Source organism: Perognathus longimembris, unplaced genomic scaffold, assembly GCF_023159225.1.
Source record: "Perognathus longimembris pacificus isolate PPM17 unplaced genomic scaffold, ASM2315922v1 HiC_scaffold_5663, whole genome shotgun sequence".
Lineage (NCBI taxonomy): Eukaryota > Metazoa > Chordata > Mammalia > Rodentia > Heteromyidae > Perognathus > Perognathus longimembris.
The window spans coordinates 265,155-292,004 of NW_025961115.1; the positions used below are offsets into that span (position 1 = coordinate 265,155).

The 26,850-nt window shown below is 44.9% G+C and overlaps 1 protein-coding gene across 1 annotated transcript; it reads left to right on the forward strand.

Moving 5' to 3' along the window:
- The first annotated feature begins 2,485 nt into the window (after positions 1-2,485).
- On the forward strand, positions 2,486-26,531 carry LOC125345444 (protein SDA1 homolog). The gene is given in 24 exon segments (XM_048337600.1): positions 2,486-2,583; positions 2,753-2,831; positions 4,278-4,415; positions 4,889-4,987; positions 7,349-7,459; positions 8,616-8,687; positions 8,770-8,870; positions 10,131-10,188; positions 11,253-11,327; positions 12,541-12,642; positions 14,244-14,313; positions 15,133-15,236; positions 17,169-17,226; positions 18,490-18,501; positions 18,504-18,547; positions 19,581-19,657; positions 20,802-20,899; positions 21,008-21,084; positions 21,747-21,873; positions 22,558-22,667; positions 22,794-22,984; positions 23,092-23,176; positions 23,875-24,036; positions 25,772-26,531. Coding segments are annotated over 24 exon segments (2,196 nt in total). The 3' UTR covers positions 25,820-26,531.
- Positions 26,532-26,850: the final 319 nt, after the last annotated feature.

Sequence of the window (26,850 nt, forward strand, 5' to 3'; positions counted from 1 at the left end):
AAGAAAGACATAGATGGGCTTTTGAAAACAAAGTTACAGTAAGTATGGGAAAAGGGAGGAAAGACAAGGATAAAGTTTCTCAGTCTCTCATTTGCATGTGCCTTTTTTTTTTTTTTCTCAAACTGCTGTTTTCTTATTTTAAAGAAAGACAGGAGCACCACCTAGTGGGCAATTTAGCAATATATTCTAGCCAGGTGCCGGTGGCTCACCCCTGTCATCCTAGCTACTCAGGAAGGTGAATGTGTACCAGGTTAGAACTGGACAGGAGAAATATCTCCCAATGTTCTATTGTACAGGATGACGACTATGGTTGACCATAATTAATTGCATAATCTAAACACCTAATAGCAAGCAGAGGCTTTTTTTCCTTGCTGTTTTGGGGTTCAATTTCATCTCACAAATAAGCTATGTAGGGGGGCTCACCAATTTAATCCTAGCTATGAAGGGGTTGTAAGGAGGAGGGCTGCTGTCTAAGGACAGCATGTATTATACCTGAAAAACATCGAAAGCAAAAATGTCTGAGGCACGGGCTGGGAATATGGCTTAGTAGCAAGAGTGCTTGCCTCCCGTACATGAAGCCCTGGGTTCAATTCCCCAGCATCACATATATAGAAAAAGGCCAGAAGGGGCGCTGTGGCCCAAGTGGCAGAGTGCTAGCCTTGAGCGGGAAGAAGCCAGGGACAGTGCTCAGGCCCTGAGTCCAAGGCCCATGACTGCAAAAAGAAAATGTCTGAGGCATGGCTCCAATGACAGAGCATTTGCCTAGCAGGTGCAAAGTCTTGAGTCTAAATTCTAGTGCTGCCAGTACTGCCAATAAACAAACAAACAAACAAAATGCAGGCGGAAGTCTCATGGGGAAGCGGAGGTGTTGTCTTTAGATGGAACCAAGGGTGCTTCATCTTACCGTGGAGTATACTAAAAATATAACCAGAACATTAAATATATCATTGCTTAATATTGTTACTGTAGACAAACCTGGATGAATAAAGGGCATATTTAGCCCCAACTTAAAGGAACACTTCAGTTGATCATGTAGATAGTACTTCCACGTAGCAAATATAATAAAGTCATGTGAATAGTATGAGATTGACTTCAGTCAGCACCCTCATTTAACACGCAGCTATGTCCCCCAAATTCTCTATTTTTGTTGTTGTTGTTGGTCGTGGGGCTTGATCTGTAGGCCTTGTTGTTGTTGGTCGTGGGGCTTGATCTGTAGGCCTGGGCACTGTCTCTGAGCTCTCAGCTCAAGCCTAGCACTCTACCACTTGCGGTTCTCTGGTAGTTAATTGGAGGTAAGAGCCTCATGGACTTTCCTGCCCAGGCTGGCTTTGACCTGTGTGATCCTCAGATCTCAGCCTCCCGAGTAGCTAGGATTACAGGTGTGAGTCACCGGCACCCAGAGTCCCAAAATCTCTTTAAATAAATTATACTGATAAGCTCTTGTAGAGATTATTACTTATCCTCATCGCCTCTTTTTCCTCTATGTATCCCTTTCATCTAAAAACCCCCGTACATCCTTCAAGACATATCTCAAATACAACCATCGTTATGAAACCTATTCTTATTTCTGGAAACAAGCAAGACCTCTTCTTCCTCTTATTCAAGTCCTCTCTGTGCCCAGCTGGAAGACATTATCTTTTAAGCTGCCTCGTAGGCTTGCTCATGTACCCAGGTCTTGATCAAGCAGGTAAGTGCGGAAGCATTGCCTTCAGGCCTTTGTGCATCCCTGTACACCTGTAGCGCAGGAGCTCGGCGGTGGCTCCTGCCTAACAAGTGGCTAACAGGACCCTGAGTTCCAACCGCAGTGCTGCAGGAAAGGTAGGGCATCCCCCCCTTAGCCTCGTGTCTTGCACTTACGTGATGCTGCATTGAAGTTTGCTGAAGGGCTCGCGTGTGACTCTCCAGCCACATTTTGGTGACTCGAGGTATTTTTTATAACGCACCGGGCAAGCGTGGCTCACACTGCGGTCCTTGCCGCTGGGGAGGCTGAGCTCTGCGGGTCAGGCCAAAGCCAGCCCGGGCAGGAAACTCTAGGAGACTCCAAGAAGCCGGAGGTGGCACGGCGGCTCACCAGGAGCAAAAGCAGCTCGGGACGGCACCCGGGGCCAGAGTTCAAGCCCCAGGACTGGCAAAACTCAGGTAAGGAAACAAACAGTTGTTTCCCCCAGGCAGCTGCCTGACGCTCGCCTCGCGGCTGGTGAGGGCTTCCCGTGGGCGGGTGGGACGGGCCGCGGGAGGGTGGGATCGGCCGTGGGCGGGTGGGATGGGCCGTGGGCGGACCGTGGGCGGGTGGGATGGGCCGTGGGCGGACCGTGGGCGGGTGGGATGGGCCGTGGGCAGACCGTGGGCGGGTGGCATGGGCCGTCAGTGTTCCGTGGCCGTCGAAGTCCAACACCGCAGCCCGGCTGGGGCGGAGGAACAGCCACTGCACGGGGTTGGTGGCGGCCCAAGCGTGTTGTTTTCTTTTCCCGTGGCTGTGCGCAAGATGGCCCGGAATGAGATCCCGCCTCCTCCAGCCACGCTCCCTGCGCCCGCACAGGAGGGAAAGGTCGGGCCGCTTCAGGGCGGTGGGGTGGACGCCGGGTGAGCACGCGGCGGGAGCGCGGCCGAGGGGGCGGGGGCGGCGTCCGGGTCGGTGTCCCCCGGTTTCCTTCACCCCCTGGGCGCGGGCTGCGGAAGGCCGGGTCCGCTCGTCCGGGTCTTCGGGATCTGGGAGGCGTCCTTGCCCGCGAGCCGCCACCACGTCGAGCAGGCACAACAACAAGCTGCCCAGCAACCTGCCACAGCTCCAGAACCTGATCAAGCGCGACCCGCCGGCTGACGCTGAGGAGGTGGGGGGAGGAGCGGGGAGGCCGGGGTGCCAGGGTGCCGGGGAGGCCGGGAGGCCGGGGGGGGGAGCCCGGGGAGGCCGGGGGGCCGCGGGGCCGGGGAGGCCGGGGGGGGGGCCTGAGGGGCCGGGGAGGCCGGGGGGGGGGGGTGCCGGGGGCCAGGGAGGCCGGGGGGGTCCGGGGGACCGGGGAGGCGGGGGGGGGCCCCGCGGGGCCGGGGAGGCCGGGGGGGGGGTGCCGGGGAGGCCGGGGGGGCCCGGGGGGCCGCGGGGCCGTGGAGGCCGGAGGGGCCCGGGGGGCCTGGAGGGGCCCTGGGGGCCGGGGAGGCCAGAGGGGCCCGGGGAGGCCGCAGGGGCCCGGGGATCCGCGGGGCCAGGCAGGCCGGGGGGTCACGAGGCCGGAGGGGCCTTGGGCCCGGGGCGCCGCGCGATAGCTGCAGGCGCGGAGGGCCAAGCCTGGGCCCGCACCGCGTCCCCAGCTGGGCTGATGATGACCCACGAAGCTGCTCCTATGTAGCTCATCCACATCATGCTTGTTTGACACGCACAAGGCCCTGGGATGGATCCAAAGCACAACAGCAGCCACAGCCACGAGAACACACACCAGACGTGCAAAGAGTAGCTACCTGGCAAGCACGGGCTCGCTGGCTGCCCCGTTAAACTAAGGGTGGGTCGATGTCAGGATTAAACGTCCGGGCAACTGCTGAGTTGAAGGAGGAAGCGATCGATACTTCCAAATGTCTGATGCCCCTGGCTCCCAACATATCCATATCTAGAACGCTTGCATAAAAATCATGCGCATGTATGCATATGGGTGTCTGTGCCTGTACCGGGACTTGAACTCAGGGCCTGGGCACTGTCCCTTGGCTTTTTCGCTCCGGGCTGGTACTTTGCCACTTGAGTCATACCTCTACTTTTGGCTTAGACTTTTTTGTCTGGACTGACTTGGAACCAGGATCCTGAGCTCTCTCTCAGCCTCCTAAGTAGCTAGGATTACAAGTGTGAGCTGCTGGCACCTGCCTTCCCAGCACCAACGCTTAATGAGTATTTAGAAGAGGGAGATTTTGACTGGAGAGTATTTGTAGTTGATACATACTTTATGTTTTCTAGCTGTTACCTTTTAGCAGATTGGAATACTCTCCATACATACACACACAGCATTTTGTCACTCAGGTAGATAGATAGTAAATAAATGGCAGAGCAGAATCTTCAGTTTTTGACTCTTGCTTTCTATTCCTTGCTCAACACCCAAATCTTCTGATCCTAAGGAAAGGGTCTTCAGGTTGTCTATGATGTGCTTAGGTTTTTTTCTTTTTAACCTCACTTGCAAGAATGCAGATGAGGAAAAAAGAAACATGTTTGTATACTCATTCAAAGCTTTTTCTCTAGGCTCTTATCAAACACTTGGTTTACTGAGGAGATTTTTATCCTATGCTTAGTCATATAGTAGAACATAACAGACTTAAATTTGATTTCTCTACAGTTTCACCAGCAGTATAACCACTACAAATCCAATGTGGAGGTTTTCAAGTTACAACCGAATAAACCCAGCAAAGAACTGGCAGAACTGGTGATGTTTCTGGCACAGGTAAGAAGATGATTTCTGAATGAAACAAAACTCAGTGTCACACAGTCTGCAACTGTTTTTTCAATGATATTTAACTTCATTCCATTCTAGAGTGGAAACTTCATGTTTTAGTAAAGCTTTCCCTTATTGCAGATTTCATTTTCTTCCTGTAGTATATTGTCATGCAATTTTGCTATATTTTTTCACAAAGCCAGTCAGAGCAAAACTGTCAGGCTTTGATTTTCTTCTTCCAATTCATCATAGAAGTAAGTTCTCAATCGTGTCACAAATATTTTTTTAAAAACTGGAGTTTCCAGAAAACTTGTATTCTCATAGTTAGGAGACATTAGCCTATAGGAAAGACTGGCTCTTCAAACCCATCTACTTCTATGAAATAAAGCTTTTTCTTCTACTTTTGCAGAACATCTAAACCTGTGCATCTGAATTAGAGAGAGATAAAGGGAAACTTCGGGAGCGTCTTTGCTTTGTTACAGATCGGCCACTGCTATCCAGAACACCTAAGTAACTTCCCTCAAGAGCTGAAAGAACTTCTCTCCTATAACCATACCGTCTTGGATCCAGATCTTCGCATGGTAAGAGCAGTTCTTGGCTTAGCAAAATGATGCTGTGCTCATGTGTGCAGTAATAGCCTAGTCACCTCAAGGACACATTGTCGGTGAGCTTATCTTTCCTCTGCCCTGTGTGCTTGTTCCGGAGAGCACACTCCCATGGATCCTTGTAATGGATCAGGCTCTGTGTCCAAGCGGCCCAGCTAAGACATTTTCAAGTGGAGTACACCTGTCTTTCCAACAGCATTACAGCAGCCTCTCACACAGATAAATTGCCATCACAAAAGTGTTTATCCTCTATTCAAAACTTGCAAAATCTGTATTCTTACATTTTCCAGGCTTTTTGTATCATTTTTGTTTGTTTGTTTTGTTTTTGTTGCCAGTCCTGGGGCTTGGACTCAGGGCTTGAGCACTGTCCCTGGCTTCTTTTTGCTCAAGGCTAGCACTCTGCCACTTGAATCACAGGGCCGCTTCTGGCCTTTTTCTATATATGTGGTGCTGAGGAATCGAACCCAGGGCTTCATATATAGGAGGCAAGCACATTACCACTAGGCCATATTCCCAGCCCTAATTGTATCACTTTTATACTTCTCTAGGGTTTTTTGGTTTGTTTGTTTGTTTGTTTTGAGACTAGCCTGGCAGTGTTGGCTCAAATGATCCCGAGTAACTGGGACTACAGGCGAATGTCACCATGACTGGTAACTAGAATTTCATTCATTTAACTAGGCCCAAAAGGAAAATACCATCTCAGCCAAGCCTAGGTTATAAGCCGTAGTTTTTTACCTGATAGAGGCATGAGTTTTGACAACACAGGGATTTCAAACTCAATCAGTTAGAAGGCTTTATTCTTTTTTTTTAATTTTGTGCCAGTCCTGGTGCTTGAATGCAAAGCCTAGCACTGTTCCTGAGCTTTTTTACTAAATGCTAGCACTCCACTTGAACTACAGCTCTGCTTACAGCTTTTTTGGTAGTTAATTGGAGTCTCAGACTTTCCTGCTGGGGCTGGCTTCAAACCACAATCCTTAGATCTTGGTCTCTTGAGTAGCTAGGGTTTAGGCATGAGCCACCGGTGTCCAGTTTTTATTTATTTGGGTAGTACTGGGATTTGAAATCAGGTCCTCTTGCTTGGTAACTAGGTACTTTGCCACTTAAGTTTGTACAGCTGGCAGGAAGTGACCAAAATGGTCTAGGGACCTATGTTGTTTGTTTTTCATTAATGTGTTGGTTGGAGGTGTGGCACAAGTGGTAGAGTCCTATCCTACCAAGCAAGCTGCTTGTAGCCCTTTGCTCAAACACGAGTACTAGCTAGAATAAATGAATGTTTATTTTGAGATAAGATTTGCTATATTGGCTTTTCTTTCTACCTAATTTGTTTTCCTGCTTTTGGGGGAGAACTTGTGGAATCCTTTCTCAGTTTCTGTCTACTTTTTCCTGCTGACAGGAATTAAAACATTTTTTGGTGAGAGAAATGAAAATCTATAAATATGTGATAGTTAACTTACCTATTTAATAGTAAGAATCGAACTTAGATTTCTGTTTCCTTCGCGGTGTAATTTCCTGTTGAAGTACTTGTTACTAACTTCTTTTTGAGCCTTATTACTTTCTGGTCAAATTGTGACCACTTGGCTGAGGAGTTTTCCTGGTCTTTCCCCACAAAAGAAAACAGTCTGCTGTCACATTGCCCTTCCCTCACTTAGAACTTACAGTCCTATTCCTGTCTCACAGATATATATCTTATTTGGATCCCAGGAAAAGGAGAGACTGTTATCCCTCCTTTTTTATATGGTACTTGGATTTGAACGCAGGCCTTGTGCTTGCAAAGCAGGCATTCTTACCATTGAATAGCCATACCTCCAGCCTGGTTTTGCTGTGATTTTTGAGATTAGGTCTCGTTTCCTGCCTGGGTATTTCCCTGGGTATGTCACCTGTGTTTGGCTTCTTGTCTTGACTTGTCAAACTGCATTGAACTTCCTGTTGTAACTATGCTACCCCACCGGCCTCAGCAGTCACTGAGAAGGAGTCGCTTGAACTTTTCTGCTCAGACCACCCTTGAACTGGGATCCTCCTGATCTTAGCCTCTGAATTCGTTAGAGTTGTGTGAGCCATTAGAACCCAGCTTCTCCTCTTTTTTTTTTTTTTTTTTTTTTTTTGAGATAGAGTGTCACTATGTAGCTCCAGTTGGCTTTGAGCTCCTCTGGCTGCCTCAGCCTCCTGAATGTCATAATTATAGGAATACACTTAACCCCCTGCCCAGAAACTGTCCTGCTACTTAAAATGGTGCCTCATGTTAGTAAAAGGCAGAAAGCTGTTTGGAATATTTGTACTGCATTTTCTCATTGGATTAACATTACCATTGTCTTAGTGGGGATTTTTTTCTGTTCTGAGACATTCTGCAAAGCTTTGATCTTGCTGAGAAATAAGAACCTCATCAATCCATCAAGTTTGCTGGAGCTCTTCTTTGAACTTCTTCGTTGCCATGATAAGCTCCTGCGAAAGGTAAAGAGCAAAGCATTCCTTCCTGCATCTCATTCTGTCCGGTAGCGTTCGGAGGCCCTTGAACTCTACTTTACGTTGGCTATAATTAAGAATAGTTTCAGTAGACAAAAGCTCCACTATTGTGTGCATGCAATATGGTATTCGTGGCTAATTACTGAGTGCCTACTGTATGCCAGATACTATTCTTGGTTTCTGTGTATTAATTTGTTTATTCACAAATACCCCACAAAGGGATGATGGTGATTGCCATTAGTATTTCACAGATGAAAAGTCTGAGGAACAGAGATGGAGTAACTTGTTCTGGGTTACACAGCGCCTCTGATTGGCTGTCAGGCTCCAGAACCCAAGCTTTCTACAACTCAGTCAGGGCATGAATACTCATTCTATACCCTTCTGCACAATAAAACTAGCTTTTGTTATTAAAATTTATCCATGACTTTAAGTTTACCTGTATAAAACCAGGAGCTTGAAGGCTTATGAAACAAAATTTCTTGTGGTGCTGGGACTCAAACCTAAGGTCTTGTACTTGATAGGCAAGCACTCAACCACTGACCTATATCCCAGCCCTGTGCAACAAGCAGGAAGAATTAGTTCACTTTCATTAACTTAAAAATGGTTAGCAAAGTAAGAGGAGACGAGTACTACATTAGAGTCTCTTTGCTTCTGGGCTGAGCTTCAGGCTGAAGGTGGTAGATGGAACCTGTGCTACTTGCATTCCCGGAATTAACCACAAGGTGCTCAGTAAATGGAGTCACTTCCTTTTTAAAAAAAATCTGCATTTACCTTATTTTGTTTATTCATTTATCAGTTAATAGACATTTTGGTTATTTCTACTTTTTGGCCATTGTGATTGATGTTGCCATGAATATTTGTATGAACACTGATGTGGAAATGAGTTTGGTTGTTTTTTTTTTTTTTAAATAAGGGTTTCATACTCTTTGGTATATAAACTACTCATGCAATTACTGAGTCATAAGGTAATTCTGTGTTAATCTTTTGAGAGCAGTTTTTCCTTTCTGGCTGCTTTTTGTTTCCTTGTTTGCTTATTTTTGGTCTCTGGTGGAATGAAAGTGGATGAAATTGAATCTTGTACATTGCTCTAAATTTAGCATGGTCAGATTAGAGTTGGTGTGTATGTTCTGTTTCTTTTTCTCAGACTTTATACACACATATTGTGACTGACATCAAGAACATAAATGCAAAACACAAAAACAATAAAGTGAATATAGTAAGTTCTGTTTTTCCTGTTTGCTGCATTGCACAGCAAGATATTGTATTATATCAAGTCTTCTCTTTCTCCTGTTGTTCAGGTGTTACAGAATTTCATGTACACCATGCTAAGAGACAGCAATGCCACTGCAGCCAAGATGTCTTTGGATGTGATGATCGCACTTTACAGAAGAAACATCTGGTAATAGATACATCCATTTTCCTCTTGAGAAATGGATCGATCTCTCTCTCTCTCTTTTTTTTTTTTTTTTTTTTTGCCCAGCTCTGGGGCTTGAACTCAGGGCCTGAGCACTGTCCCTGGCTTTTTTTTTTTTTTTTTTGCTCAAGGTTATCATTCTACCACTTGAGCCACAGTGACACTTCCAGCTTTTTCTGTATATGTGATGCTGAGGAATTGAACCCAGGGCTTCCAGGGCTTCCTGCATGCTAGGTGAGCAGTCTACCACTAGGCTACATTCCCAGCCCTGGATCTTTTTTTTTTTTTAATTAATCTTGCACTCTTCATTATACCTCTGTCATAGATTAAATTAGAACTAAAACTACAGAAAACTAATAACATTGACTTGCATTTCCTGAGCAAGTACTGAGATGCTCAGTACCTCACGTCCTAGTACCTTTGATGTATACTTCGTAGTACCTTGTCGGCCTTCAGAGCAAGTTGAGAACAACTGTCTAGAATCATTCCATTTTATAAGTAGCAAAACAGAAGGGAAGTGAATAGAATAAGAGTTTAGCTATTAGTAGGCAGAGCTGAAATTCAAACCCAGATTTATCTAACTCCTAACCTAACCTTGTATTCCTTGGCCTGCCACTTGGGAGAGTTTGAAGTCGATTCATGCTGCTTGTATAAAATAGTATGTGGTGTTTCTCATTGGTACAGTGCTCTGCCCCAGGTCTTTTGCTGTTCTTACTAACTTTTCTTACTGTGAGCAATCTTTACTGTTGCAGAATAAGTAGAGACAGAAAAGCTTTAGTAGCATGTGTTAGTAGTAGAGGGGGTTCGTTATGATAATCTGCAAGTTATCACACAGAGTACATGTCGTGTACTTTGAGCGATTCCCTCCCTCGGTGAAAGCCCTGTGGCCCTCCCCCCCTTTGCATGTAGTTGATCTCTTCACTGTCCTAGAAAACTTTTTTTTTCAATTGCATATAATCTCCACTTAGAGGTAATTATCATTTAAAAAACACTTTATGGTGTTTCTTCCTGTTTTGTTTTTTTCCAGTACTGGGTTTGAAAGTCTAATTAAATGCTCCACTTGTGGTTCATTGATTTAGCATGGGGTTGGGAACATGGCCTAGTGGCAAGAGTGCTTGCCACAATTTAGCCATCTATGATGTCAATGTCAGTATTTCTTGTGTTACTTTGTGTCATTGTCTGCGGCTTGGCTGGCAGTATGAAAGAGTGAAAACTGACTTCAGAACGCTCATTGTTTCCCTCCAGGAATGATGCCAAAACCGTGAATGTTATCACAACTGCCTGTTTCTCAAAGATCACCAAGGTGAGCCCACGTGTAAGGTGCGTGGAAGCACTGGCTGGTCAGTTGCTGGGGCTGGGAGGCGAGGGTGTGGAGGAAGAAGCGGCGTGGGCATGCAGAGTGCTCACTGATGCTTGCTTGCTTCCTTTCTACTGTGCTTGCCTGCGTCGTCAGTATTCTTGAGAAGTCAGAATTATTATGAGCCCCTAAACGCTGTGTAGGTGATAGCTGCTGATGTTTTGCCTGTGATTCTTCACGCTTCTGTTGGGCATGGGCACAGGTAAACGGCTATATGGACTGTGTTTGATCTTTGTATTTGAAGGATTACAATGTCTGACTTTGGGAAATGTGGAAGTTGACAGTCGACCTTAAGGATGATTATAGAACCTGGCAAATTTTATGTAGTTAAAAATCTTTTGGGGGTTCTAGGAATGTGGCTTAGTGGTGTAGAGTGCTAGCCTTGAGCAAAATAAGCTCAGGAATAGCACCTAAGCCCTAAGTTAAAGCCCCAGGACTGGCAAAAAAAAAAATTCTCGTAATGTTGGAACTTGAGCACGGGACTTGTGTAAGTTAAACATGTGCTTGACTAAGCTATACTATCTAACCGTGAAGATTTAAAGGACAGATGACACCATAAAATGCTTATCTAAATTAAGAAGAAGGAGCAGAAACCATAACACCCTTGAATTTCTTCAGTTTTTAGTGAATATATGCATAAGCTACCAAAAAAAGTATTTGTCCTGCCTGTCACTGGTGGCTCACGCCTGTCACGCCTGTCCTCCTAGCTACTCAGGAGGCTGAGATCTGAGGATCCCAGTTTGAAGCCAGCCCAAGCAGGAAGGTCCCTGTGAGACTCTTATCTCCAATTAACATATCTTCTTCCCCAGGTACCCCTCCCCCCAAGGAAATAAAAAACAAAAAACACCGAAGTGAAGCTGGGAAAAGTGGTAGAGCATGCTAGTCTTGAGCAAAAGAGCCTCAGGGCCTATGTTCAAGCTCCACACCTGACCCAAAAAAACAGAAAAGAGATAAAACATATTTGTTTTTTGATAGAAGCTGAGTTAAGTAGACTTTCTGGTTATCTTTAGATATTAGTGGCTGCTTTGACATTCTTCCTTGGGAAAGATGAAGATGAGAAACAGGACAGCGACTCAGAATCTGAGGTTGGTTTAATCACACAGGGATCTTTTGACATTTGCCAGTTCTTCAGGTTTTCCTATTGTGCTGAGTTTATGTTGTGAAATCTTTAGCTGTTCAAGTAAAAAAAAACTTATTTGTCTCATTTTTTTACTGAGTTCTGCTTCAGTTTTGGATTCATAATCCCTTCAGTTTAACTGGCTTTATGTAAATTTAGAATTATTGCTACCACCATACTATTAAGGTGGTATTGTGTCATAGAAATAAGCTCACAGTGTGGAAAGAAAATGAAATAATGGTAGCTTTAAATTGACACATCCAAGATTTAAGATATGATCAGGGGGCTAGGAATGTGGCTTAATGGTAGAGTGCTTGCCCAGCGTGCATGAAGCCCTGCATTCAATTCCTCAGCACCACATAAATAGAAAAAGCCGGAAGTGGGGCTCTGGCTCAAGTGGTAGAGTGCTAGCCTTGGGCAAAAAGAAGCCAGGGACAGTGCCTAGGCCCTGGTTCCAGCCCCAAGTCTGGCAAAAAAGATATGGTCACACTTTTTAGAAATATTAGAAGAAAGATTTTTTATAGGTATAAACTTACCTTGTTGTGTTATCATTTTACTAGCTAGATCCAGACAGATAACATCTTTATTGTGTTAAGTGAGCAATGTATATTGATGCGAAAAATTCCACATACTGTGACTTTTTTCGCCCTATATTGTTTCCTATACATTTTATATGCACATATGTCCATAAATTCTTACACTTACAGTTCATTTAAAAACTGTATATATGAAGCTGGTGCCCATGGCTCACACCTATAATCCTAGCTGCTCAGGAGGCTGAGATCTGAGGATGGCTGTTAGAAGCCAGCCCAGGCAGGCAAGTCCGTGAGATTCGTATCTCCAATGAGTCACAGAAAAAGCTGGAAGTGGCGCTGTGGCCCAAGATAGAGTGCTAGCCTTGAGCAGAAGGAGCTCAGGGACAGTACCCAGGTCTGAGTTTAAGCCCTAGGACTGGCAAAAATAATAACCAGATTGTATGAGTGATATGTGCTACTGCTTGCTTTCTTAGTGTCAGTATATGTAGATGTACTCACGCATTTAGATCTTTACAAAAACCACTACATACTTTAGAACAAATGTAGTTTTGGAAGTATTCCCCTGTTGATAGATGAGGACACCATGCATTGTTTCCGTGCAGATTTTCCTTGTTTCCAGTTTTCTGAAGTCCTTTTCTTCTTTAGGATGAAGGACCCACAGCAAGAGACCTGCTGGTTCAGTATGCCACCGGGAAGAAGAGCGCCAAAAACAAGAAGAAGCTGGAGAAGGCGATGAAGGTGCTTAAGGTGAGACTGGAGAAAGGACAGGGGACTCATAGTGTATGAAAAGCTCCAGCTTTTGAAGGGGCAGAGGAGCAGTATTAAGGTTTGAACTCGGTTTCTTGCTTTCTGCGTAGGAAGGTAGGTACTTACTGCTTGGGCGACCCAGCTCTCCCCTTCCTCACTTTTTTCAGTGCTAGTACTAGGGCTTGAACTCAGAGCTGTGAGTTCTCCCTTGGCCTTTTCATTCACAGCAGTTGCTCTGCCACTTGAGCCGCACCTCCACTTCCAAGCTCTGGCTTTTAGACTTTGAATGATGTCTCAAAGGTTGTTATCGAGCCATGAGACATGTCTAAGCACTAATTTTAAATGAATAAATAAACTTACCCTGGCAAAACTTGTGACTTAAAAAAAATAAATTTGATTAAGTATACTTTTACTTGTTCTGATCATAGTAGTTTCTTTTATGGTGTCTTTGTTAGACCTGTCCTATTTGAAGGCTGAAGTATGTGGGCTGGGAACATGGCTTAGTGGTAGAGTGCTTGCTTAGCATGCGTGAAGCCCTTGGTTCTATTCTTAGGCACCATGTAAACAGAAAAAGCTGGACGTGGCGCTGTGGCTCAAGTGGTAGAGTGCTAGCCTTGAGCAAAAAGAAGCCAGGGACAGCAGGCCCTGAGTTCAATCCCCAAGACTGACAAACAAAAAAAAAATTTAAAGAATGAAGTACATGTGATATTTTATTACAATTACTCCAAAAAGCACTCATTTGTCCCCATGTGTTTTGTTTGTTTGTTTGCCAGTCCTGGGGCTTGGACTCAGGCCTGAGCACTGTCCTTGGCTTCCTTTTGCTCAAGGCTATCACTCTGCCACTTGAGTCACAGAGCCACTTCTGGCCGTTTTCTATATATGTGGTACTGAGGAATCGAACCCAGGGCTTCATGTATATGAGGCAAGCACTCTTGCCACTAGGCCCCATTCCTAGCCCCCCCCCGTGTGTTTTTTTTAATGTTTGTGGTTACAAATTCTTGTAAGTCTCACAAGTACTGATGGCTAGAACATTCCCAAGGTTTTTTGTTTGGTTTTTTTAAAAAAAAATTTTATTTAGACAGGGTCTTCCTATGTTGTAGGTTGGCCTCAAACTTGCAGTTTTTCTACTGTATCCTCCCAAATGCTGGGATTTCAGGTGTTATACCACCAGGCCAGCTCTGAGATTTTAATCTTAAAAGATAAAAACCATCTTAAGTTTTTCCAATTTAGATTATTTTTAGATCTAGGATTTTTTTTTCTTATTTTCTCTTTTTGGTGCTGGGGATTGAGCTCAGGACCTTCTGCATAATAAGCATATATTCTACCACTATATATACCCTAGTCCTTTTTTTTTTCATTTTAAGAAATTATTTTTGTCTGGTTGGTGTTTGGTTTGGTTTGTTTTGAATGGTAGTGCTGGGATTGGATTGAAGGCCTTGTACTTGCTAGATAACTAGCCCACTATCACTTGAGCCATGCCCTCAGCCCTGTTTTTCTTTTAAGTAGCCTAATAGACTCACTTGCAGCCTTTGTTAATGCATTGCGTTCTATAGCATCACCGTCATTTGGATTGGAAAGCGTTTTCTTATTCTTTCTTTCAGAAACAAAAGAAAAAGAAGAAGCCAGAGGTGTTTAACTTTTCAGCTATTCACTTGATTCATGATCCTCAAGGTAGAGAGAATTGTGACTATCCAAGTTCCTTGTGGTAGAACCTGTGCCTGTTTAGTTCCACTGCCAGGGTTGTTAGGGCACTTAATAAGATCCTCAGCACTTAATAGGAATCAACAAATGCTTAGCTGTTACCACTGGGTTATGACGTAGAAAATTAATGTTGTCAAGGAATGATTTCCAGTCTATATCAACATAAGGATGAACAGGTCTCTGATTTGTGTTATTTTCAACACAAAAGTAGTAAGACATTATACTTCACTGCAAATTGGTAGTCTCTTGTTAGTCTTTTCTTTCACCAGTTTGTGGAATCCAGAAGTTTGGGAAACGCGAGTTTTCAAACAAGGCTGCCCATTTGAATTAGCTAGAGGATGTATAAATCTGAACTGAACCCCAGGATTGTGATTGGGTTGGTGTGGGGTTGTGGGTGAACATTGAGATTTAAGCGTTGTCTATACATTTGCTAACCTGCTCTCGGTGTTTCTCAAATGTGTATGTGCCCACCAAACACCTGGGGACCTGGGTCAAGTGCCCATTCTGACTCAGTAGGCTTGGGTGGCCTGAGAGTCTACGTGACTGTGAAGATCTGGGTGAACAGGCTGCTGCTGGTCTTCAAAGCACATTGCAGAAGCAGGACCACCGAGCATCTGTTGTCAGTCTCGGTGGTGATGCTGAAAACCTTGACACGCCTTGAGGTGTGTTTAGTGTCTGGGCACCGGTGCTGGTGGATCACTTGGGTTTATTTCGTCACCCACCCCCTGCCTGGGCCGTACTGTATGGACATGGACTCACCGAGCACTTCTGTGATCTTGTCTTCTCCAGATTTTGCAGAAAAACTCCTGAAGCAGCTAGAGAGCTGTAAGGAGAGGTTTGAAGTGAAGATGATGCTCATGAACCTCATCTCCAGATTGGTGGAGATTCACGAGGTTTGGATGCTTTGCTCCCCTTGTGGGGGTTCGAAGTCGGTGTGGGCTTGGTGAAAGGGGAGCCCTTCATGTTAGGTGGCACAGCCCCTACACTGCCCATCCCTGTACAATCAGCAGAACAACACAGCCTCCCCATCTGCGGATAGTCAGTTTACGGATTACTGTTTTATGTTTTCTGTATTTATTTCCCATATCCGTTTTCCTGGCCCATCCAGTTTTCACTGACTTGTACTGCATTGCGCATTACTTAACCCTCCAAAGCCTTCCTGACTTTCAGCTGTCTCTGGCAGGAAATTAGGTTTTCAGAGCTGAATCCTTCCTTTCTCTCCTCTTAAATTAATTGCTAGAGCCCCTTTGTGGTGCGTGCGTGCGTGTGAGGTGTGCACATGGGCCCCACACTGCTTTTACACTCACTGCCTTTATGGGAAAAAGGGATGGCAGAAAGCTACAAGCCAAAAAGAAACAGCTAGACAGGCTAGTGCTGCTTGGAGCATCTGCAAACATGTGGCTTCCCTTAAGCTTTTTAAAATAACAAAAGGAAGGGGGCTGGGAGTCAGACTCTGGGGCCTCTGCTTACCATGCCCAAGGCCTGGGTTCCCTCCTGGCATTCCCTGTCCCTTTCCTGTCACTCACCTTGCTTCCTCACCCACCTAGCTTCGTCTGAAAAGTAAGAAAGTCGGCTAGTAAATACACACATCCCAGTTTAAAGTGAAAGCACACACAGGAACATGGTTATTTCCTAAGAAAAACCTACCTCTTCACTGCTTTTTCTCTGTGGCTGTAGTTCCATAAGGGTCACCAGGTCAATGTATGCAGTTATTTCAGTGCAGAACTGAATTTGAACTTGATGGGAAAGCAAAAGTGATTGGTGGTTTAAGCGTAGTTTGAAGGAAATAATATTTGTTTTAACAGCTGGATATCCATCTTTATATCGAACCATTCATTAGAAGAAGTATCTAATGACCCAACCGGGTTTTGTTTTGTGGCTGAAGTGGAAAAAATAAATTTATTTCCATATGAAGAACATTGAGAAAGCATAACCAAGGTTTCATTTCTTGAAACTAATCGTTTCCATTTCCTTTATAACTGGACTCTTGTGACCCTTACGTAAGTAGGCTCCAAAGTGAGTATTTTCTCTTTAAAATATGGAGAGCAATTCCTACAAGGTAGCTGGACTAGTAGACAATACAATCAAGACTGGCAGTGTTTTGGTGGTCAGATTATGTTAGTGCTATTCAGAGTTGATTTTTTTTTCTTGTTCCTTTTCCAAAAGTAATAGGGATTGAACTGAGGGCCTCATTCCTGCTAGAGGCTCTCTCCAGCCCTGTGGTTTTGAAATAGGGTCTGCTCCAGCCCTTAACTGACTAGTAGTCTGACATTTAACTCTTGCTTCCATCTCTAAACTAGCAGAAATGACAGGTGTTGAAGAGTGTTGTTTTGGTTAACTCTGCCTTTATTCTTTGTTGATTTACTTTTTTCTTTTCTTTTTTTTTTTTTTGCCAGTCCTGGGGCTTGGACTCAGGGCCTGAGCACTGTGCCTGGCTTCTTTTTGCTCAAGGCTAGCACTCTGCCACTTGGGTCACAGTGCCACTTCTGGCCATTTTCTGTATATGTGGTGCTGGGGAATCCAACCCATGGCTTCATGTATAAGAGACAAGCGCTCTTGCCACTAGGCCATATCCGCAGCCCCTTTATTTACTTTTTTCTTCCTTTAGATGGAAAAAGAACAGTATAGGATCAGTTGAGAGAGTTCCTGCTCTTGGTTAAGAAAACAAATTGAGTCATCTTTTTACATGACTACTTACAGAAACTGAAGAAAAGTGAGAAATAATTCCCAATTAGTTGATCTTGGTGATAGAGTTCCATTATGGAAACGTGAAGCCATGTCTCCGTTTCATAAATAATGAAGTTTGTGTATTTTTTTGCCCACAGCTTTTTCTCTTCAACTTCTATCTCTTTGTGCAAAGGATCTTGCAGCCCCACCAGAGAGGTAAGGTACCCACTTGCCTGTTCTTTTAGTGGCCCTCACATTAGAATACCATCTAGTCTGTTACTTTGGACTCACTAACGAGTTAGGAGTTCAGCATTCCTGTAGCATTCTTTCTAGAATTGGTAGTGGATTCGTTGTTCTGCTCATTAACTGTAAGAAACTATTGGTTTTCAAAGTAGTAGCAATGAAAAGTGGATGTCTCTACTTGTGTAATATAAAAAATTATAGAAGTGGGGCTGGGAATATGGCCTAGTGGTAAAGTACTTGTCTCATATACATGAAGCCCTGGGTTTGATTCCTCAGTACTACATATATAGAAAAAGCTGGAAGTGGCGCTGTGGTTCAGGTGGTAGAGTGCTAGCCTTGGGCAAAAAGAAGCTCAGGCCCTGAGTTCAAACCCCAGGACTGGCAAAAACAAAACAAAACAAAAAATTATAGAAGTATAACAGGACACCCGTGGTTTGTGCCTGTAATCCTAGCTACTCAGGAGGCTGAAATCTGAGAGTTGCTGTTGAAAACCAGTCTGGAAAGTCCATGAAACTCTTAACTTCCAGTTAACTACCAGAAAACCAGAAGTGACACTGTGGCTCACATGCTAGAGCATTAGTTTTGAGCAGAAGAAGTTGAGGGACAGTGCCTAAGCCCTGAGTTCAAGCCCTAGGCCTGACAGGAAAATGATAGAAGTTTCACTTTTTATCATAACTTGATCATAATTGTTCTCATTGCCCTTACATGTGTAGCAAAGCCAATTAAAAACATCAGAGCAGGAAAAAAGATGCTCTTTGCCTTTAGACTCTACCCAGGTTAGGAAAGCAATGGACATGAACCAAGCACTGGACTAAGTATTTTCCATACTTCCTCACATGAATGCTTTGGAGTATAGAAAGAAAAAAAGAAGAGCAAGCTACTCACTAAAGGCTACTCTCTTGTGCTAAATAGTAACTCTGCTGCCCCTTTGAATAGAGAATACGTGTAAATCTTGATTTGCACTTATTCGTTCATTCACCACTGAGTGACTTCTCTGGCGCACTGCACCAGACTAGGAACTGCACAGTGACTTTAACACAGAGCCCTTACCCTTGTAGAGTTGATGTGCTCATGCTCTGTATTAAGAGTGTGTGGTGAGGAAGGGACATTGCTAAGGTAGGGGCTTGAGGAGGCTCAAGGGAGCCATGCAGCCAGGCAGAGGAAGCCACAGTAGCAATGGGTTGGGTCCTGAGAGACAGCCATTACAGCACCTCTTCTTCTCTTTTACGTTTTCAGAAGTAACAAAGATCCTCTGTTTGTGGCCCAAGCCACTCACCAGCTTGTTCCCCCAGAGGTGAGAACTGCTAACCTGACTTGGGGACCTAGTCCACACAGCCAGCGCCATGCCACCCCTCCCCCTCCCCCTCCCCCTCCCCCTCCCCCAGTAGTATTGGGGTTTGAACTGAGGCCCTTGAACTTGTCAGACTGGTGAAGGACTTCTGAGCTATGCCTCCAGCTGTGTTGTTTTTCACTAGGTATTTTTAAGGTAGAGTCCTGTTTCTCAACTGAGTACATGCCTGAGCCAAGATCTGTCTACTTTAGATTTCCTGTTGTTAAGAAGTTGGGTTGTGCCAGGTGCCAGTGGCTCACACTTGTCATCCTAGCTACTCAGGAGGCTGAGAGCTGAGGAGTGCAGTTCAAAGCCCAACCGGTCAGGAAAGTCCCTGAGACCCTGATCTCCAATGAACCACCAGAAAATTGGAAGTGGCACTGTGTGGTAGAGCTCAGGGACAGCACCCAGGCCCTGAGTTCAAGCCCCATGATTGACAAAAATTGAAAAATCTCATTTGCACAGTTCATGGAAAGTTAAATTTCTTTTGAAAATTCTGACTTGTGCAGTGACAATGTTAGGACCAGAAGAGGTCACGAATATTATTAAGGCAGGAGTGGCTCATGCCTTATCACAATTACTTGAGAGACAAAGATTAAGGAGATCAAAGTTCAAGGCCAGCCTGGGCAAAAGGCAAGAGATCCTATCCAAAATGGGGGTTGGGGTGGGGTAGCGTGGCTCAAGAGATAGGGCAAGTATGAGGCCCTGTGTTCAAATACAGTTCAAAAACTGTGTGTGTGTGTGTGTGTGTGTTTACAGTAATTATTTTTCAAAGCTATCATTCCTTCTATTGAGTAAGAGCATTGGAATATAGGAGAGTAGGATTTAACCTGAGTGTGACCCTGGAGACTGAACCCCAAGGAAATTTTTCCATCTGTGATGCCCTTGGGTTTGATTGCTTCCAGCTCTGGAACTGAAGGCAGGTGCTGTTTCTCCAGCCTCGTCTTTGGGCCCAGGCACGCCACTTGCACTCACTTCTTCTCTCGCTCTCGTGCAGATCATTCAGTCGTTGCTCATGACTGTGGCTAACAACTTCGTCACTGACAAGAACTCAGGGGAAGTCATGACTGTGGGGTATGTAGAACAACATGGTGGGCGTAGTAAACATGTAACACACATGCGCCGTGGTTTGAACTCAGGACTTGCACTTGCTCTGCTGGTGCTCTATCACTTGAGCCATGCCTCCAAACCAGTCTTTTTTGATTTTGTTTATTTTCTCATTCTTATTATCTTTAAGTAGTTGCATTAAGGGGTTTTAGTTGTAGGTCACTTTGTATTTTCTAATTATTTTGGAGATGACATCTAGTAAACTTTTCTGCTTGGGTTGTCTTCAATCCTTAAGTCTCCCACATCTGAGTAGCTAGGATTACAGGCATAAGCCACTGACACCTGCTTTTATTATACTGGTCAGAATTTTAGGAAAGAACCAGAGAAGGGCACTTTTCCTACTAATCAGCTATTTGTCTTTTTACAATTTTACTCTATACGAAGAATTGTTGGACAATCTATTTTTCTCTCCTCTCACTATGAATATATCTTACGTGTCACAAATGATTTAATAGTGAATCATTGTGATTTGAGGGCAGTTCAGTGGCCTTTCTGATTAATTCAAAACCACTTACAGAGTAAGTACTGCTGGGCACCGGTACCTCACACTTGTATTCCTAGCTATTCAGGAGGCTGAGGATTCTGTTCAAAGCCAGCTTGGACAAACAAGCCATGAGACTCTTTATCTCCAGTTAGCTACCCAAAAAGCCAGAAGTGGAGCTGTGGCTCAAGTGGCAGAACGCTAGCTTTGAGCAAAAACGGTCAAGGATAGCGCTGAGGCCCTGAGTAAAAGCCGCAAGACTGCAGAATAGAGTCAGCCCGATTCAAGGATCATCTAAACTGTCCTTAGGAGAAAGTGACACGTTAACCAATTACATTTTATGATCCTTGGAAAAGCTTGAAGACCTATAATCCTTCTTACCTGACCTAGTCCTTCCCTCCTTTGGGCTAGCAGCAGATGCTGCCTTGCCATTTCACAGTGTACCTTCCTCTGTGAGAAAAGGTAATGGCAGTCACTGCCTGACTAAAAGTTTTAGGCTACCACTCTCACATTCTTCACCATGCTGTCATTTTAAAACCCAACTTGTATTCCCTTCGCTTTCATTTTCTTAGGTTAACCCACATAGAATTGCTCTCTTGTTATTTTTTTAATTCAGTTTTCCTTTTCTAGAATCAATGCTATAAAAGAGATAACAGCTCGATGTCCTCTAGCCATGACTGAAGACCTTCTTCAAGACCTGGTTCAATATAAGACACACAAAGATAAGAGTAAGTTGTATGTTACTTTCAGTAGGCCAAGGATTTCCTTGTGACTCATTTTTACCTCACTATGGTCTTTTTGCTCCATAATTTCTCACCAAAAGTGTTATTTTATAGATGTAATGATGTCTGCTAGAACTTTGATTCAGCTCTTCCGGACACTGAATCCTCAGATGTTGCAGAAGAAATTTCGGGTAGGTGAGACATCCTTCTTTTGGCCTAAAGGATACAGTCCCAGCTAGGTGCCATGGCTCAAGCATGTAATCCCAGCCCTCCTAAAAACAAAGATCTGGAGGATTGCACTTTGAGGCCAGCCAGCACACAAAAAAAAGTTAGCACGACCCCTTTTCAGTGTGGCACAAGGTGGCATGCACCTGTCATCAAGCTACGTGAGAATGATCACGATCAAGGCCTGCGTAGGCAAACACATGAGACTGCCAAACTAAAGCAAAAGAGGCCGGAGGTGTGGCTCGGCAGCAGAGCACCTGCCTAGCAAGCATGAAGCTGTGACCCTTACATGTACCTGAAAAGCTTTAGATGCTGCTAGCAGACCGGAAGCTCTGAGGCCTGCATTGACCACGTCCCCAGCCAGCTTCCATCTCTATCAAACGAGGAGGGTAGATGTATGTAACAGAGGTGATACTTCATTCCATAACTACAAATGTCTGAATTTTGATGAGAAAAGAATGAGGAAATCAGTGGACAGCATTCTAGATGGATTTAGTTTGGTCAGAGACATAAGCAGGCTTCTTATAATTTGATTGCTTCCATTTTTTTTAATGACTATCCTCCAAGAATTCAAAATTCTGGACAGTACTACCAATGATTACATGGTTTGCCCTCCTTCTTCCTTTAGGGTAAACCTACAGAAGCCTCTGCAGAAGCAAGAATACAGGAATATGGAGAATTAGATGCCAAAGATTACATTCCAGGAGCTGAGGTCCTAGAAGTTGACAAAGAAGAGAATGCTGACAATGATGAAGGTTCATTTTCCTTTGCTTTCCTCTCTCTCCTGTTCTTTTTCCTTTCCATTCCTGTTCCTTTCCTTCTGTACTGCACCTTCGGACCCTGAAGGCTCACTTTATCTCACTGTTACATGGCAAACCTAGACACCCTGTCAGGCGTAGTTGTAAATAGACCTGAAGGCTCACTTTATCTCACTGTTACATGGCAAACCTAGACACCCTGTCAGGCGTAGTTGTAAATAGACCGAAGAGCAAACAGCTGCTATTGCACTGCCTTATGGGTCACGGGGAGCCACTTTATTGAGGTGTCTACAAGGCTCTTTGACACCCAGAATCTTACACTCAGTTCTCTGAATAACTGAAACTCCTTTCTCACCTAAATCTAAATATATTTGGATGTTAATCAGATACTTGCTACAGTACAAGTTCAGTACACAAGTGCAATTTTGGTGGGTACCATTGGTTCAGCGTCACTTAGCTTTGGGAGTCTGTTCCTTTTTTGAGTATCAGGACAAATGACTGTAAGGTTTTGACTGACAGTCAATATTTGTCAATGCTTGCTTAGTTCTCCTTAAATTTAAACTGAAATGGTGTGGCTTATTTAGCAGCATTGCTCGGTTGTTGGTCAGTGGACTCGGAGTTGTCACTTGTGTGAGTGTTCAGCAGAGAGCGGCTGCGTGACTGAGCCCCTTCTTCACGCAGATGGATGGGAGAGTGCCAGCCTCAGTGAGGAGGAGGAGGAGGAGGAGGAGGGTGCTGATGGCGAATGGGTTGATGTCCACCACTCTTCTGATGAAGAGCAGCAAGAAATCGTAAGTCGTGAGGTCACTCATGCGTTGACCGAGGCGGGACTTTTGCCCGGGCCCTTGGGGAGGTTGGGTTGCTGGAGCTCAGAACTCTCACTTGAGCCAGGGCTCTGTGACTTGTGTTTCATGAAGACCAAGAAGCTGAACAGCATGCCGGTGGAGGAGTGCAAGGCCAAAGCCGCAGCCATCAGCACGAGTCGGGTCTTAACTCAGGAAGACTTCCAAAAGATCTGGATGGCGCAGATGAGGAAGGAGCTGGATGCCGCCCCCGGGAAAGCACAGAAGAGGAAGTACATCGATGTGGACAGTGATGAGGAGTCCAGGTAACGCGCATCCAGTGGGCCTCCAGGCAGGGCACCCGCTATCGAGGCACCCGCAGGGACAGGAGTTCCTCCACGCCACATAATTAATTCCTTTTCCCCCCTCACAGAGGTGAACTGCTGTCTCTTCAGGACATTGAGCGCCTTCATAAAAAGCCAAAGACTGACAAAGAGACGAGACTAGCAACTGCCATGGTAAGTGGGGTTGCGCTTCCTCAATCCTTACACAGAAAACATACAAGTGTGTACCCATAGCTGTAGAGCTGTAAAAGTGGAAGTGAATACACATGTGTTTGATGTTGTATTGGGCGAGTTTTCACAGCTACATGTAGCCATGCACCCACAAAGCAAGATACAGCGCCCAGAAAAGGAACAGGACATACTCGCCCCGTCAGGAGGCTTGGTACATGTATTAAAGTAATAGAAATGTTTACAATCAGAGTTGGCCTCTGACGCTGTGGCTGTTTGTGTCTGCGTCCTGACTGCATTGCTTCCTACACCTTTCCTTACGCACCATTCCACGGTTTCCCTTTACCTTCTGCAGTCCGTTTATAGATTCTAAAACCTGTCTACGTAATTGTACACATCCCAGTTCTTTCTCCTCCGTTTTTCACCCACTGTGCCGCCTTCCTGGAACACCACCCTTCCTTCCTTTGCCCCACAATGTGAAACGAAACTGCTTACTTGGCTCCAGAGAGCCCCTCCGATCCCAGTGGTCTAGATTATGAACTCCCCGCACTCGGTCGCAGTCATTGCGGCCATTTGTCGGCTGAGTCTAGGGAGCAAGGACTGTACCTAGCACCCACTGACAGCCTAGCACAGGAGTGTACGTCTGCACCGATTAGTGAACTTCTCAAGTGTGTTAACAAATGTCCATCTTTTTGTGCTGATAGGCTGGAAAGACAGACCGGAAGGAATTTGTGAGGAAGAAAACCAAAATAAATCCATTTTCCAGCTCCACAAATAAAGAGAAGAAAAAACAGAAGAACTTCATGATGATGAGATACAGCCAGAATGTTCGATCAAAACACAAGCGTTCCTTCCGAGAAAAGCAGGTGAGTTCAGCCTGAAATGTAGGTAGCAGGAGCTGTAAGAGCGCTTGACCTTGGACACCGCCGTGTCCTCTGAGCCCCATGGGGCCTTGTACTCTCACACACGAGAGCTGGGGGTAGGAAGCACGCAGCCTGTACCCAGCAGAGGTGGGAGTCAATCGAGATGGCCGTCGCTCCTGTGACCAGAGGCAAGCAAGCTAGATCCCTGGGAGGCTCCTTCGTGCTAACTGGCTGCCTTGTGGTCCATGAACATACGGGGATTGACCGATGTTAAAAAATTAGACCTAGCTTTGATACCTACTTTATGAAACGCAGTTCTCTTGTCCTTTCTGTATGTGTCCTTTTGCAAAACCTTCCTGTGTCTGTCTTGAGGGCTTCGTTTTGCTTGTCGGCTTGGGTGGGGTGGGGTGGTGGTGATGGCACTTTGACACAGAGTCCTATGGTGTCATTCAGGCCCGCCTCCAACTTCTGACCCTCCTGCTAGCCCCCCAAGTGCTGACATCACATTAGATCACTGTCGTGCCCAGCCTCCAAAAGAGATTTAAAATTATTTTTATTGTTTTCTCTATTTCTTTATTGTGATGCTACAGTTTGACCTCAGGGCTTCTCACTTATTAGGCAAGGGGTCTGGTTTTTTTTGTTGTTGTTTGTTTGTTTGTTTTTGGCCAGTCCTGGGCCTTGGACTTAGGGCCTGAGCACTGTCCCTGGCTTCTTCCCGCTCAAGGCTAGCACTCTGCCACCTGAGCCACAGCGCCCCTTCTGGCCGTTTTCCATATATGTGGTGCTGGGGAATCGAACCAAGAGCTTCATGTGTAGGAGGCAAGCACCCTTGCCACTAGGCCATATTCCCAGCCCAAGTGCTCTGTTTTGAGCTGTGCTTCCAGCCCTTTTGGCTCTGGTTATTTCTGAGATAGGGTCTCCCTTTTGCCCAGGCCAACCTGGAGTGAGATCTTCCTATTTATATTTCTACTGTAGCTAGAATGACAGGTACACAAACCATACCCAGCTTCTTCTGTAAAGATGGGTTCTCATGTATTTTTTCCAAGCTAGTCTTGAACTGTAATCTTCTCAGTTGCCATTTCCTCTGAGTAGAGTAGCAGATATGAGCCCCCAGGACCCCATGCGAAAAAAATTTAAGTAAAAGTTATGGATACTGTGTTGTTAAACTTGAAACACTAAAGATTTTTTAACATTTTCAGGACAAAGAAACTAGTGCGTGGGAATTAATAGACTAAAATTCACATCTTTAAAATCTACAGGTCAGGCTGAGTGTCTGTGGCTCATGCCTGTCATCCTAGCTACTGGGGAGGCTGAGATCTGAGGATCAAGGTTCAATGAGGTCAGCCCAGGCAGGAAAGTCTGTGAGGCTTTTATAAAATTCCAGTTAACCAGCAGAAAACGGGAAGTGGTGCTGTGGCTCAAGTGGTAGAGAGCTGGCCTTGAGCAAAGAGCTCAGGGACAGGGTCGAAGCCTAGAGTTCAAGCCCCACGACTAACCTAACTTTGGAAAATTTGAGTTTATTCTTGAATATTTTTAATATTTTGGTTTGGGAGGAGTTACTGAAAAAAATCTTGACGTGGTCTGTATATACCTCTGCTAGTGGAATGTATGTGATCTTAAAAAAGAAAAAATACTTGTAAAAGATCTACTTTCCTGTTTGATTTAGACAGCCTATCAGCCCATAGCACCAAGATCCTTCCTTACAGACCAGAGAAATACGTTTGTTTTCTTCTTCCAGCTGGCGCTTCGAGATGCACTTTTGAAAAAGAGGAAAAGAATGAAGTAATTTCAAGCCCGTCTTTTTATCCCAGAAAGACTTAAGTTTGTAATCTTACTCTGAATTTTTATAAATCAAGAACATGTGTTTACATTAAAAAGTTAAGAAGCAGTATATTGTGAAACCCACAGTAAGTCTGATAGCAATTGATGTTTTTAATTTGGAAGATAGATGACACGTGAATGTTTAAAATGTAAATAGTCGTGGCTTTCGTTTAACATTTGTACGGAGAACTTAGGAAGTGCCTGCGGTTGTCACTGTGAGTCTCATGAGCCCCCTCGGGCCCTTCACAGGTGGTGGAGGGCAGGTGTGTATTGGAGAGATGACAGTGCCGTGTAAATAGTTCTTTGTGGCGCGGGCCTGTGTCTAGGATGATAGACACGGACTGGTCTGCAGGGGGAGGAGTTGTATAGTCTCTTAAAACAAAACAGGACAGTGTTACAAGAGTAAGAGGGTCTTACTTGTAAATAGGCTTACCTGCTGAAAGCAGGTTTCTGCTGTACAGATTTTAGGGAGACACCAGCTCTTTTAGTTGATCCAGAAGATTACAGTATTGTACTTCAAAAATGGTATGTAAAGATTTTTGTGTAAGAGTTCACATTTAAATTGCCTTAACTAAATAATAATTTTGCAATGTCTGTTTTGTCATTTGAGCTTCCTGGTCTTGTTGTGTGTGTGGCTTGGAGGTTTTGCGATGTGTTACTTTGGCAGTGCTGGAGATCTGAACTCGGGGCTTTCTGTGTTAGGCAGATGCTCGGCCACCGGGCCCACCCTAGCCCCGGGCTGCCCCCTCCTCCACCCTCCTCCACACCCGCTCTTCCCGGTTCCTAGTGTCAGTTAGCACTGTAGTGCTGGAGTCCACCCCAAGGGACCACAGGCAAGTTGTTGCATTTAAAAGTGGGAGGCCCTTTGGCCTCCCACTTTCCTAGATGGTCTTGTGATAAATGAGAACATTGCTCTGCGTTGCTTCAAATTAAAGGACAGTTTTCCTCTGAGAATGAGGAAGCAGCTTCTAAAGTTTTTCTTCTTACTCCCTTTCT